This window comes from Notamacropus eugenii, chromosome 4 (genome assembly GCF_028372415.1).
Source record: "Notamacropus eugenii isolate mMacEug1 chromosome 4, mMacEug1.pri_v2, whole genome shotgun sequence".
Classification (NCBI taxonomy): Eukaryota; Metazoa; Chordata; class Mammalia; order Diprotodontia; family Macropodidae; genus Notamacropus; species Notamacropus eugenii.
Genome location: NC_092875.1, coordinates 171996862 through 172012293, shown reverse-complemented (window position 1 = coordinate 172012293; position 15432 = coordinate 171996862). Strand labels below are relative to the sequence as shown.

At 39.1% G+C, this 15432-nt stretch overlaps 1 protein-coding gene across 12 annotated transcripts in view; it reads left to right on the top strand.

The window, feature by feature from the left end:
- DUSP22 (dual specificity phosphatase 22) overlaps positions 1-15432 on the top strand; it is a 75243-nt gene that overhangs the window by 40029 nt on the left and 19782 nt on the right. For 7 of the 12 annotated variants that reach the window (XM_072603671.1, XM_072603666.1, XM_072603665.1 and 4 more), the window contains one exon: positions 11513-11562. The exons of 2 other annotated variants lie outside the window; for them this stretch is intronic. In XM_072603671.1, the coding sequence (XP_072459772.1) occupies positions 11513-11562 (50 nt within the window). Of the gene's footprint in view, positions 1-9413; positions 9873-11512; positions 11563-11645; positions 12217-15432 lie in introns of those variants that run through there. 3 more of the 12 variants (XM_072603676.1, XM_072603672.1, XM_072603675.1) reach the window with 3 other exon arrangements.

Sequence of the window (15432 nt, the reverse complement as noted above, 5' to 3'; positions counted from 1 at the left end):
GCACCTGGTTTGTCCAACCCAGACACAAAAGAAATCCCCACATAGAAGTTACCTGAAAAGTGGTTATCTAGCTTCTGCCTGAAAAGCTTCAGAGGAGACAAGCCTATCACCTTTTGAGGCAGCACACCCCACTTTTGGAGAAGTTGGGAATAGTTCTCATTCCCTCGGAGCTTTCTCTTTTTCAGGCTAAGCATGCCCAGTTCGTATATGGTGTGAGCTCAAGGGCCTTTACCCTACTGGTTGTCTTCTAGACAGTGTCCTTTTATTTAATTATTTTTTAAAAAAATCAGTGTCTTTTAAAAACTGTGACACCTATAAACAAACATGGTGCTCTAAATGAATTCTCATTTCACTCCTTTTCTCTTTCCTTTTCTATAAAATGAGGGGGGTTGGGTCAGATGATTTCTGCTGTCCCTTGCAGATACAACATTCTATAATGCCTGTAATTTTAACCATGTTTTGTAGGAGTGAAATCAAACATATAAGTATGTAAAGTTAGAGTGTCTGGATTAGAACCTGGTCTCTTGACTTCTGGCATAGGAAACTATATGTATTCGGGTAGTTTTCAAATCACTTAAGGTTTTACATTTTTCATGTGCTTCTACATGGTGCAACATTATTTGGGGACCTGGAGACGGTAACATAGGTACAAATTAACCATATGTCCTAGGTATTCTTTCAAGGAGCAAAGAATGGAAAGAGTACTGGATTTGGAGAGAAATTTAGTACAGACCCTATACTTGTATTTGCCACCTAATGTGATATTGCTTAACTCAGTTTCCTCATCTGTAAAATGAGAGCGTTGGTCTAGATCAGGGCTTCCTAAATTTTTTCTACTTGCAACCTCCAATTTAAGAAGCGCTGGTCTAGATGAGACCCTAAGGTCCCTTCTGTTCAGTTATTTTTTTAGTCATACCCAGTTCTTTTGTGACCCCATTTGGCAGAGATACTACAGTGGTTTGCCATTTCCTTCTCCAGATAATTTTACAGGTGAGGAAACTGAGGCAGACAGGGTTAAGTGATTTGCCCAGGGTCACACAGCTAGTAAGCATTTGAACTCATGAAGATGAGTTTTCCTGACTCCAGGCCTGGCATTCTATTCGTTGAGCCACCTAAACAAATCCTAAACAAGTGATCCTATGATCTCTGCTTCATGACACCCTATGATTTCTTTGAAATACAGCTCCAGAGTCACCCACCAGATATGACTTTGCCAGTTGTCTAAACAGCTTGACTACTACCAGAGTTCACTCTGAAACAATGAAAAAATCATCTCTGTTAAACTCAAGTTGCTTCCCACCTAGTTTGAGGCTGCCATTGTCTTCCTAAAATATATTCCTCTTGGCTCCCTACTCTCTTAATTTTTTTTTTTGCAAAGTCACAGCATCCTGAATCCCCAGGCAGGGCTTTTCCTGAGCTCTGTGATGATGATAGAGGCTTCTACCTAGCTGGTGACCAAGGTGGTCTGGAGCTTCCTCCTGCACTGTATAGAAGAGGATGCAGCTGTAGAAAACAAAAATAGTCTTGTCAAGATTTCTTTAAATGGGTCCATCTGTCTGCAGAGAAGTGGGTGGAGGAAGAGGGCACTTAGTGAGTTGGTGTTTCTTAAAGGGAACATTTTGAAGCCCAGGATTTGTTAGTCATCAGAAGACTTGGGGCCATGAATCTGTGCTGACCCAGGAATTCTTCAGAGAAAAAAATATCCAGTATTATGCAGGGATTGTGTTTTAGGAATAAAATAACCCTGATTTGTCATATTGCATACTGAATGGGTCACTTCCCCTCGTTTGTCCTTCTTCTACTTTACATTTTTTCCCCAGGGCCATTACATTTCTTTTTCTCTGAACACATTACATTGTCCAAGCTTTCGTCTTCTCTGGGGGGGGGGATGGGTTACTAAGCCTTCCTTACTTGGCCTGGCAGTCAGTGCTTTCCACAGTCTAACTTAACTTTCCAAATTTACTTCATACTACTGTTCCTTGATTCATTTGACAGCCTGTCCTCCTTTCTGAGGCTGCTCTTTCTGCTTCTGTTGTTGAATTGTTCAGTTGTATCTGATTCTTCATGACCCCGTGGACCATAGCATGCCAATGATGTCCTTGGGGTTTCTTGGCAGAGATACTGAACAGTTTGCCATTTTCTTCTCCAGATCATTTTTACAGATAAGGAAACTGAGATAAACTGGGTGACTTGCCCAGTGTCACATAGCTAGTAAGTATCTGAGGTTGGATTTGAACTCAGGTCTACCTGACTCCAACCTTAGTGCTCTATCCACTGAGTCCACCTGGCTACTTCCTTCTAACTTTCTGCATACCTATAAGTTGTCTTCATGTATATTTGCACCTGTTGAAATCTTTCTCTTCTCCTTGAAATCTTCTCTGATCAAATACTGAAGGTGATCTTTCCTTCCTCAGGTTTTTCTTATAGGACTTTGACTAGGTCTATATATTTGATCACTCTAATTAGAACAGAAGGTTCTTGAGGGCAAAGACCTATGTCTCCTATTAAATCAGGTAATTCTTTATGAAAGCATTCTGGAGACTGAGGCATTTTTGGATTCTCCATCTAGACAGAAAACAGTGGCTTTTACATGGAAGATACTCAATAAATTTTGAGCAATTTACAAAGAACATTTCTGCTAATTGAATCCAAAGGAATGGAATGTTGAATGGGGAGAGGAAGATTGTGACTTGTTGAGGGATGGATTCCAAGTGTATATACTTCAGGGAAGGGATTAGAAAGTCGAAGACCTATAAGAGTCAGCTCCAGTTGTATATAGCAGGGAAAGTCCAGCCCCTCCTCCTGGTTTTGCAAGATTTGTCTTGTGAAGAACCCTTCTCTTTGAAGTCCTGAATTTCATTTGGTGAATAGCAAAGAATAATGGACAGAACAGGGTTGTCCATTTTGCTGCTAAGTGGCTTTATGTCCCTGTGTCTGTACTTTAAAAGGAATTGAATCATCTGCTAAGAAGGGAGGGTGACTGATGATAATTACTTTTGCTCAAGGGACTGTGGTTCAGAAGAACTAGAGCCTGGGATGGACAGGGGTTCTTTTTCCAGTGACTCACTGGGAGATCTTATGTAAATGATTAACCATTCCTGCATGTACCCATCCCAATTTGATAGTCAATGTGGAGTCCGATGAAGGAATGTATATGAAATGCTCCTCCTCAAAATTTTCAGTAGAAAGGTCTCATATTGCTAACAAAGTACTTCATTAAACTGGGGGTGCATTGTCAAGAGTAAAAAGAATGTAAATCGTGAGGAATAAATTGGGATTTTTGCAATCTTAGTTAATAAGTGATAATTACTTTCCTCCTTGGCACCTAAATGGCAGTTATTTGTGAAGTAGACTGAATTTTCCCCATTTGTAACTGGGGATTCCTGTCTTGGAAGGAGCAGAGTGAAATATACATTAACTCTTTCTGTGACTTGTGATCTGAGTGTCCCCGAGTCATACCTATCCCTTAAGTGATTCAGTGCTGTTGCCTGCCACCATCTGTACTTTGCTGTCTGGTCATACCATTCTGTTTGGTACCATCAATGAAAGCCTACAGAGATTCAAGATTAGGATGTTTTTACAGAGTAGTTTGTCATGATTTAAATATACCTATCCTGTCTTATTGTGTAGCACTTGGGATTATTGATGGTAACAATGTGGGGGCTAAAAATTAAAGACCCTGAAAATGAAATTCTTTTCCTCTCCCTGCCCCGTCTCCTCCTGCTCTATTCAGATGCCTTCCAAGAAGTAATAGGTCCACATTATTTTCTTTTCGGTCATGTCTAACTCGTCATGATGCCCTTTGGGGTTTTCTTGGCAAGGATACTGGAGTGGTTTGCCATTTCTTTCTCCAGCTCATTTTACAGATGAGGAAACTGAGGCAAACCAGGGTAAAGTGACTTGCCCAGAATCACACAGTAAGTAAATATCTGAGGCCAGATTTTAAACTCAGAAAGATGAATCTTCCTGGCACTCTCTTCACTAACTATACCACTTAGCTGCCCTGTAGGCTGATAGAATCATAGATTCAGAGCTCAAAGAGATTTGGGAGGTCATATTTTATTTTATAGAAGAGGAAACTGAGGCCTGGAGAGGTAGTGACTTGCCCAAAGTCAAAGAAGTAGTAAATATCCAAGCTGGCAGTGGAACCCTTACCCTGATGACTGCCAACTCCAGTGGTCCTATCACTATACCATGTATTTCAGAATCCTTTTCTGCCACTATGATGAGACTTATGCTTAGGATGAGATATTGTGAGCATCTTGATTTGGTTCTTGAGCCCCTTTGGTTTTTGGTTTGGCTTTGTTCTTTTGGGTTTTTTCCTTTCCTATAAGGCTCCCATTTCATCTTTGGCAGTTTTCTTTCTTGTGTGTGTTTAACGGTACTCATGAAATAATTCTCTAAAATCAGGTAAGCTGGACTGATTGTTGAAACCCTGTTTTCATGAGTCATTAATATCTCTGCACTGCAATCCAGAAACTTAACCGAAAGGACAGTATGGAAGGAAGGGTTTTCAGTTGTGTTTCTCTGGTCGGCTTGGACATCCTTCACTGATTTTCAATTAACTCCTCATCGACTTGATGAAACCCTGTGTGCTGATTGCTCCTACTTTTGGCCTTTCATTGAAATACCCTAAACAAAAATAAGTCTTTGGGCCCTCATCTGTTGATGTGACAAGTAAAATACACATCATTTTTTGAGTAACCTGAAAGAAGCCAACAGGTGTTGGAGGTTTGTAATTTGCATCTGGGTTTACAAATTCAAGCCAGGAACTAAATCTTTTCCACGCTAACCTCCCCCCCCCAATAGAGTACCCACATATTTCTTGGAAGTCGTTAGTGGTAGTGTTTCAGAAATTTGACAGATATTGAGAGGATTGAGGTCACGTGTACTTTTTAAATAAAGAATATCTTCTATTTGAGAACTAGATTTTGAAAGGTGGTGTTGACTAGAAAATTGGTTAATCCTCTCTGTCTTCATGCAATGATTCTTGAAAGAGGGAGAGAGAAAATAATATAGAATTTGTAGTGATGCTTTCCCTTGAATACAGATGCATTGTATTCTCAATTTCCTCATCTGAAAAAATAGAGATAATGATACACTCACTACCTATCAACCAGAATTGGTGAAAAGTAAAATACTATAAAAGAAATAAAAGTAATCATTGCTATTATTACTCCCAAGATGATGATTCCAAATTCTGTTCACATTGGTAGCTCCACTAGATTTTTTTTCCCCAGTAGGAATGAGTTGTATCATCCTGTTTTCTTTTACTTAAAGAAAACTCAGTACTTAAGCATCTGAATTTTTAGAGCAAATGAACAGAGGCTTCTTTACCTTATAGGAAGGTTCACTGTAGGTTTTTGTGAAACAGTGGGCCTCTGGTGCATTTCTAACTTGATTCAGTTTATAAAACTCTTTTTTAAACATACATTTTATCTAGAAAATGCCTCCTGTGTAAATTGGGGCACAGTTATGGTGAAGTGAGGTTATCCGATGCTGAAGGGTAAAGCTTCTTCATGTAGCTGGATCATCGGAAGCTCTTTAGAACACAGTTCCTCAGGATGGTCTCTCATGGTCCTTCTCCCTAACATTTCCACTCAGGTCTTTGATATGGCTTCCTCCTTTCTAACATACGCTAAAGCTATTAGAGCTATTTCTGAAGATTTTTGTTGTTACCCATGTCTGTAAACATCTTAGGGTAGAAGTTGTTTTGTTAGCCTGTTACAGAAGAAAGGTAAGTGGGGGAAAATGTTCTCTTTTTCTAATTCTTAGAAAGCCTCTTTAACCTCTTGGAAAGACTTTTGCTTGATGCTATCAATATTTTCATAGCTTCCTAACTTGCAGTGATATCACAATGAGTTGAGAACAGTAAATTTCAGAAATTGTACTTGAAACAAGCGAGAGTTATATTTCTTGACTGCCTTGAAATCAGGATACTTGCCCTGCTTTTTCAGGCTCTCACTGTATGGTTTTACGTGTAGTTCTTAGTTTCAGGGCCAGAGGAAAGAAAAAACCTTAAGTTTTGGTGGTTACTGTGTTTGTTGAAACAGAAAACTGAAAAATATTAGAAATTTTGAAAATAATGACTTACAAATTGCTTTAATAATGTTTTGAGAAGGCCCTCCTGTAATTCACTTTCCATTGTTTTCTCTGTTAATGCATGTCTATTGCTACCTTCCAAACCTGACTCAGAGCTGACCTACTCCAGAAAGCTTGACTGATCTGACATAGCGATTCCTTACCCTTGTGTTTTGGGTGCCATTATTTGTTAGCGAGCATTATTGGAGATGGATTGTTTTGTGTTGTTCCTTGGCTATCACATGGATGCTCCCCAGTAGATTCTGAGCTCCTAAGGACAGAGTCTTATGCCTTCTTCTCATCCCTATTCCCTACTCTCAGTATTGCCATTAGGGTCCTCTGCATTATTTACCTTAACACTCAAAAAAGCAGTTAGAACTATTTCTAGACCTGTCTGTTGAAAGAAAAAGGAAGTGTCAGTAAGATTTTATTTGTATGACATCACAAGGGCATCATAGTTCTTTTGAAATTTGTCTGTGGTTGAGTGAACATAGAAAGTCTAGAATCAACCTTAATATCAAGCTAACATTTAGAAACAGAGCAGGTCAGGTAGTGAATTTGCATTTCTCTCAAGGGCTTCTTTTAGTTTCTTGTGCCCCCCAAAATAAAATTTTATTGATATGTTTTGCTTTTATATAACTTACATTTTCCAGTGCCTCCCTTCCTTTTCCTCTCTCATTTTGTTTCATGGAAGACATATCAGTGTACTGGTGTTAGAAGTCATGTGAAAATTAATTAATTTCTGATTTTGAGGGACCACCTCATCTCTCAGATTTCCTAAGGTGATAAATGCTATAAGAGATGTGGGAAAATAAGCACACTAATATACTTTAATGGAGTTGTGAATGCTCTAACCATTCTGGAAAGCAATTTGGAATGATGTCCCAAAAGCTATTAATTAAGTTGTGCATACCCTTTGACCCAGTAATACTGCTAGATCTGTACCCCAAAGAGATCAAAGAAAGAGGAAAAATACCCTGATTTACAAAGATGTTTATAGCAGCTTTCTTTGTAATGGCAAAGAATTGGTAACTGGAAGGATGCCCCTCAGTTGGGGAATGGCTGAAAAAGTTATAGTATATGACTATGATGGAATATGAATACTGCTATGCTGTAAGAAATGATGAGGAGGATGGTTTCAGAAAAAACATGAAACAACTTATATGAAGATGCAAAGTGAAGTGAGTAGAGCCAAGAAAACAGTTTATGTAGCAACAGCAATATTGTAAAGATAATCAACTTTGGAAGACCTTTAGTAGCATTGATCAGCACATTGATCTACCACAAATCCAAATGATTTATGATAAAACATGCCATCAGCCTCTAGATAGAGAACTGATGGTCATAGGATAGACTAAAGTACATTTTTCTCTCTGTTTTTTGGGTGATTGTGGGTTGTGTGTATAGGGAACATGGCTAATGTGGAAATTTGTTATGCATGCCCATACATATTTTTAATGGCTTTTTATTTCTTTACTTTTCAATGAGTAGAGGATGGGGAGTCAGAGAGAGCCAGAATTTGGAACTGAAATAAAAAACATCTCTCTGCTTAAAAAAAAAAAAAGGAAAAAAAACCCCCAAAATCATGTAAAGTAATAAACACCAACACTATGTACTGAACAGAAGGCCAACACGTGAAGGATTTTTAAAGTATAAAAAGTCTTCCTAGTTTTGGGTGATTATGAAGTTTTTGAATTATCCTAGAATTTATAAAAGGTTTTAATTTTCTGATTTTTGAATGTTGACATTCAACTCATAAAGTGACCAGAGATTCTCTATGATTTGATTCTGGACAGGTATGAGTTGCAGGCACTGGATGTCCATTGCTAGCCTTAAAAATATTGACCTTCAGCGGGTACTAGTAAATGAAAAATCTAATCTAAATTGTTATTAATATAAAAAAGTCAGAAGTCAGTCTCTTTTTTTTTTCCTTTCCCTCATACCAAGATTAACTGAATCACTTATTTGGTACCAAAAATGCTTGTCCATTCTGAATTAACCATTAACCTTTGGTTGCTAAATTTCAGAAATGAGTAGCTAATGTAGACCTTCTCCTCCTCCACCTCTCCCCTGGCCAATTACACCAGGACTGGTATAACCTGGAGTCTTGAAGGGATTGACCTTGGGAGCCTCTGACTTAATGACTAAACCGGCTAAATGGACATTCGTAGGCAGTGACTCAAGTGTGGGTAATTTTGACTCCCTTCTCCCTTACATTTTGTTCCTATTGTGAATCCTCCCACAGACACTGCTTACATGTGTCCTATTTACGCAAAGGACAAAAAGGGTCCCTGGAGCATGTCACTCTGAACATCTCCTCTTTGCCTGATACTGGGCAAATTCTCGGTCTTCCATTTTGACAGAGTATAGGCTCAAACTCCTTCATTCAGCCTTCCCCAAGATCATCCCTTGAAACATCATTAAGTTGTAGGTGAAGGGGGGTGTGTTGTAGCACCTCCTACATAGCCTGATCTTGGCTATCCAGTTGTGATTAAATCTGGGGTATTGCCTGCCTTAAGGCAAGAACCATTGAAAGAAGACTCAGCAAAGCTCATTACTATAGAATATAAACTTGTTCAGAGTAGTTGATGTTTAAAAATTGGTGTCCCCAGCACCTAGAACATAGTAGATACTTAATAAATGCATTGTTGATTGATTTATTACCTGTGTGACTTTAGGCTTACCCTCTTTAAACTTTGGTTTACTCAGCTATAAAATGGGCATCAGAATACCTGCCCTGTCCATCTCAGAGGGATGATGAGGATCAAATGAAATAATTTTTGAGAAAGTATTTGCAAACTGTAAAATCTTGAGCCAAGTAGAAGGCATTGCTCTTGTATGCTCAGGTGCCGTGAGTACAGGTGTCTTTTTCTCCCCCCACCCCAACCCTCTTTCCTACTGAAAGTACCTAAAGGAAACCTATTCTTGTAACTTCACTGCTATGTTTCACAATGAATGTACCTTTGATCCTTTGAGCTGTCCCTTTCTGTCCACAACTTTTTCTTCTCTTCCTCTCTCCAAAATAAGGCAGATTTTGGATTTCATTGGGATTTGGGAGGGTATGGGTACAGTTGGCCAGATATTATTTATTAGGGGTCTCCAGGCCTACCAGCCAACTTCTCATGACAGGTAACAACAGCCTTCTCAGCTTCTCTTGGAGGTGATCCATTTTGTACAAATGAGTTGATTAAACTGGTCTTCCCTAAAGGTGCTGGGGAGCAAGGGGAAAAGGGTACAGATAATCTTGGGGGAGTTTTATTTTTAGCCTTAATTTTTAGCAGTCCTAAGTTTTGTGTGTAGTATTTCATCATCTGAAAAATGGAGGTAGTAGTACACTACCTACAATACAGAAATGGTGAAAAGTAAAACATTATATTATGACAGTAATAATAATGACTATTTTTACTACATTGTGACAGTAATAATAGTTACTATTGTTACCCCCAATAGAATGATTCCAAATTCTGTCCACTTGGATAACTCAGCTAGTTTTTTCAATCTGAATGAGTTGTATCATCCTTCCTCCTAACAGGGACTTAGGTCTTTGGCCAAGAAAACATTCCCTAGTTACTTGAATAACTTTCCCTTCTTTCCTCAGAAAGTTTAAATCTAATGCAGAGATTAAAGAGTAAAGTATTTTTAATTAGATTATTCCAGTTACCCTGCCTTTCAAGATTATAGCAAGATAGCTTTAATCGAGGTGTTACAGTGAAAACTGGATGAAGAGATCATTGTTTGTATGCCTGCACATCTTCTAAGAAGAAGGGAGAAAGGAAACAAATGTTTAAAAGGTAAATGTTTTCATTCAGGATTTCCTTTCCTTTCAAGTTTCAGGTTTGTGGCTTTAGTATTTTGAGTCTGGGAGAATTAAGCTGCTACTCTGACCCTAGTTCAATACTCTATCACACTATAGGGTTGGAAGTACATTGGAATTTCAGACACACATTTCCCATGAAACTAAATGTCATGAAACCCCCGGGAAAGCCTCTGCTGGCAGCTGTTTGCTGTTTTAAAAAGCAGGATATAATGTATGAGGAAGGATGATAGTTTGAGGAAACCTTTTCCTTTTTTGACTTCTCAAAATCAGGAAGAAGTAGACTGGAAGGAATAGCCTGAAGAAAATGTGGCACAGAATTCCTGATGGGGCAGTGTCTAAGGCAGAGGTGGGGAAGCTGCAGCCTCAAGGCTGCATGTGGCCCTCTAGTTCTTCAAGTTGGGCTCTTTGAATCCAAAGGCTCCCCACCCCTGGTCTAAGGACTTACTTGTGAGTTTTTGTGACATATCGCTCAAAAGCTAATTAAATAGCATGGAGAAATGTCATTGTGTGAGGCAGTGGTTGGACTCTACTGATGCAAAGGATAGAGGTCTGGCCTCTTCCTTGTTGAGATGTCTTGTTTTCAAGCATTGTATGTTTGAGGCAGAAGACTTTACAGTACAGTGTCCACTTTCTCCTTAGGCAGGAATCATTCATTCCCAGACCTGTTAACATGATCAAGGCACAAACACTTGGGTCTTATTTCTGTTTCCTCTATTCATGCAGTTACCCCAGTAGCTTCGTGATAACAACTTTTCCCATTTCTTGATGGTACCTTTTATTTTCTGTATTATCTACAATGTGGGAAGCATTATGGTTCTGTCTGAGAGATCAGTCAGTATAGTTTTCTTTTTTAAGGGTTTTAAAGGCTCTTTGCGAGCTTTTCCAGAAGCCCTATATTCTGAGCACAGCCATAGGAGCTGATGCTTTGACTACCCAGGTATTTATTTTGTGTGTTCAGAACTGGGTGTAAGAGCTACTCTAAACCTCTCTGAAGGAAGCACGATAGTCCCTGCTTGCACTCAGATGTGTGCAGTGTGACTTCAAAGGGGATTTTTTCCTTAGAATGCCCAGTTCTAAATGAATCACTTATTTGGTACCAAAAACACAACTAAATATTTAAAAGCTAACAAATGAAGCAAATGCAGTTTTGGTTGTAGAAGCAGTTCAAAGTGATGCTCATTAGCAAAAAGCTGTATACCATAGCAGCAGTCCTTTAGTTTAAGGCAAGCCTTTTGCTAGCCGTTCCTTTCTTTGATAGTTTTACATCCTAAATGGGATAGCCACCATGCGAAGTGGCAGTGAGGGGTTTGATATCTAATTGGAGACCACTGAACCTTTCACTTTTTCATGCAGAATATGGATTTGGCCAGAAAATATTTTGAATGTTTACATGATGGCATAGGAGCATTTGTTTTTATAGTCATGGAAAACAGCCAGGAATACGAAGGAAAGTACTCATTTGGGTTGTTTCTTGGCAACAAAATGCTCATGAAAAACTTCTTCTTTTTTTTTTTGACCTGAGCAAGTGGTTCCTTTAAATTGTGTGCGTGTGTGTGTGTATTTATGTTTGTTTATTTTACAGTCAAGGTAACAATATTGTGTTTTATTCTACAGGGACTTAAGTACCTGTGTATTCCTGCTGCAGATTCGCCTTCTCAGAACTTGTAAGTTTTTCTTGCTACTTTGTGATATTAAAAACTAAATAAAAGAGCAGAACAATTCCAAGCTACTAAAGCTAGAGGGGATCTTAGAGATTATTCAGATAAACTGTCTTAGGTGACAGGTGAATAGAGCATCATGACTGGAGTCAGGAAGACCTGAGGTCAAATCCAGCCTCAGGCACTTACTAGCTGTGTGACCCTGGGCAAGTCACTTAACTTCTCTTTGCCTCAGTTTCCTTATCTGTAAAATCACACCTACTTCCCAGGGTGGTTGTGATGATCAAGTGAGAGAATAATTGTAAAGCACATAGTAAGTGCTGTGTAAATAGTGGTGGCTGTTCCTATTGCAGGGGAGGATGCTGAGGAGCCGTGACTTGCTGGAGGTCCCGTAGCTGGATAGCACATTGAAGTTAGGTTTACAACCCACATGTCCTTTGTGACTCGTTGAGTACCCTTTCTTATATCTTGACTGCCTCATAGAAGATTTGAGATAATTGTTTTTAAGGGAAAACAGTACCTTCAGACCCAGCTGTGTAGACATACTTAATTAGCTGGTGTACTGTTCTTAAAGTAAAAATTCATCTTAAGTTACTGGTTTTCTCCCTGAGAACCCAGTCCTCATCAGTACTCTTATTCTCTCCAGCTTCCTGACTGTAGGTAAGGCACTTCATTTTTCTCTGCCTCAGTTTCTCCATTGTTAAAATAGCGTTCATAGCACTTGTCCCTCTCCAGGTCACGGGGATATTGAAGTGACAAATGAAATAAGGTGTTGGAGCCTGTTTGAGGAAAAGGTACTATGTGCATCTAAAATGTTGATGGTATCAATAGCAGTTATACAAATTTAATATTCTAATTTCTGTGTTTTACTGTGGATACAAATGGTCATTAAAGATTATCAAATACTTCCATGTCAGTCTTTCACAATTTCAGTGAAGCCCTTGGGATAGAAAGACTACAGACTGGACAGTAGCTTATGGACTCTGCAAGCTGGGGGGGTGGGGGAAGGTGTGTGTGTGTGTGTGTGTGTGTGTGTGTGTGTGTGTGTGTGTGTGTGTGTGTGTGTGTGTTACTACACACACATATACATATAGGGATAGGAATCAGCATACATATAGGGATAGGCATCAGACCTAGGATGGTTATAGGGATGAGGAAGCTTTACTGGTGCAAGTGATTACCTTCTTTGTATCTTAGAGATTGCCTAGAGCATTAAGATGTTAAATGACCTGCCCAGGGTCACACAGTCAGGATGGTTCCTAGCTCCAAGGTTAGCTGTCTGTTTATTCACTATGCTGTGCTATTTCTATAAACACACACATACGCACATTTTAAAGAAAAGTGACTAGGATGGCATTGTAGTCAGGAAGAGAGGAGCCATGGGTAGGTGGGAGAAAGTAGAAGGAGAATTTGACCCATCTGGTTTGTTTTTTTTTTTTTTACCTCTAACTTGATTTTTAGCAGAGAAATTGTCCCATTACCTAGCATCTGCCTTGGTGGAAGAAGAAATCCAATCATTGATCTCCCACAATCCACGTAAACCCTGGATTTGGAAGGAGTGAAGGGAGGGAGGTTTTCAGCACTTCCCTGGTAACTAGCTGTGCTGAGAAACAGAAGTGGTTGAAAGGCCATGCTCTATACGGAAGGAAGTACAGCTCTGAGTTTCTCTGAAGATCATAGCAGTGTTCTGGCTGATGTTTTTGGTGGCTATTTTTAGCTGGCTAGTGTTTCTCTAATCTCAAGAGATTCTGCCGTGCTCATGAACCTATTTCTCTGATTTTCATTATGCAATCTTTGGCAGAATCCCCATCTGTAAAGAGGCCTGAACCTTAGAAGGTCAGGCAACCCTCTTGGGAACCACTGAGGGCATTACTGTCTCACCTCTTGGCAACTTGGCATTCATCATGATGCATCTGTATCAGCAGGAAAAGGTGAAGTTCTGTTCAGAACATTCTGATAAGGCAGGGGAGTGTGTGGTACATTTTAGAGAAAGATTTTGATCAAAAATGGTTTGAAAAAAATCAGGTCTTGAAGGAGAGGGCTGGTGTGAGCCATCAGCCATAAGAGTTCGCTTATCTGAGACAGTTCATTAAGTGATAATGAACATATAAGGCCAGTGTGTGAATTTGCTTTGTTATTACGTGGGTTTAGATCCACTATTTGTCAAATCATAGTCTTGAACCATAAGCACAAGAAAAGCCTGATAATCCTATATGATTCCCTTATTGGGTGTGAGTCATTTCCTGTCCATACATATTCACCTACACATCAGCGATCTAAACAGGTTGCACTGTATCTGATCGCCTGCCTTCCTGCGTAATTCCACCATGGTGAATGGATGAGAGTTCACATTAGGGTCTCAAGTGGTAGTAGATAATGTGTTTATAGCAATGCTAATGTGTAGGGTTTGTGTGTGGAGGAAGGATGTGCAGAGAGAACAACTCTACAGCTGATTGGTATAACCAGAAAGATTTACTGTCTTCCTTTTGAAGTCCCGTGTGAACGGATAGTTTTCTGTTTCATTTGAGGAGGAAGGAAAGAACATAATTTATCTAATGCAGAAAAAGTGACTTTTTGTAAATTAAACAACAGTTAAAATTTGAATTTTTAAGCCATCAGTAATCAGAGTGAAATCATGCACACTGTAGCCTATAATACACAAAGCAACTGTTCTATCATGTTTCCATTCACCTTGTAATAGACAGGTTACTGAGATTATTTTAAAAACGTTTTATTGAAGCTTTTTGTTTTTGACATCAGCCTTTCACCCCTGACCTTTGACTCTTCCCTGGAGGCAAAGAAAAACAATGAAATGTAAAAACATCCAAGAGAGTCACCACTTCTGATTTTATATATTATGTCCCTGTCATCCTCAGCCATGTCGGGAGATCTGTGTTTCATTATCTGCTCTCTGAGACTATTTTTGTTGGTTTCATTTATTCAAGCTTCCTTTTACTGATCTTTTCAATTTACATTACTGTACTCCATTTTAATTCAGTTTATTAATATTGTTGTTATTTTGCTATCTATATAGGTGCCTGGTAGTGTTAATACACAACTTATGAAATACCCTGAGTATTTTTTTTTAGACTCTATAGAAATGTTTACACTCAAATAGTCTGTGTCAGGGATTAGCAACTATGACCTGCAGGCCAGATGTAGCCCACCTATTTTTGTAGGGCCCATGAGCTAAGAATGTTTACATTTGAAAATGAAGTTTTATTGTATTCAAAAAGTCCTGCCTCAGATACTTACTAGCTTTGTGGCCTTAGGCAAGTCACTTAACCCATGTTTCCTCATATGTAAAATGGTATCTGGAAGGAAATGGCAAACCACTCCAGCATCTTTGCCAAGAAAATTCCAACTGGCATCACGAAGAATTAGAAACAGCTGCGTAACACCTGTCGATGTGTTTTTAGTTAATATTGCTAATGCCAATAACAACTGGCATTATATAGTATTTTAAGATTTGCAAAGCACTTTATATCTGCTGTCTCATTTGACCTTTTAACTGTGAGGCAGGCAGTATTATTATCCCTGTAAACAGAATAGGAAACTGAGGCTGAGAGGTTATGTGAATTTCCCAGAGTCCCAGAGCCACTAAGGGTCTGAGGCAGGATTTGAAGTCAGGTCTTTCTTACTCCCGAGTCCATCACTCTATCCATTGTACCAATGGTCCTCTATTGACTCTGAATCTATGGAATGAATACCATGATTCCCTTTGTAATTACTAGTATAATCCACACAGCATTGGCAGTATATATAATGATATACCCATTAAAGCATGCCTAGAAAAGCTGATAAATAGCTTTCACACAAGTGGTAGGATAAAGAAGCAGCACAACCTTTCTAATGATTAGAAATAGACTATTACTT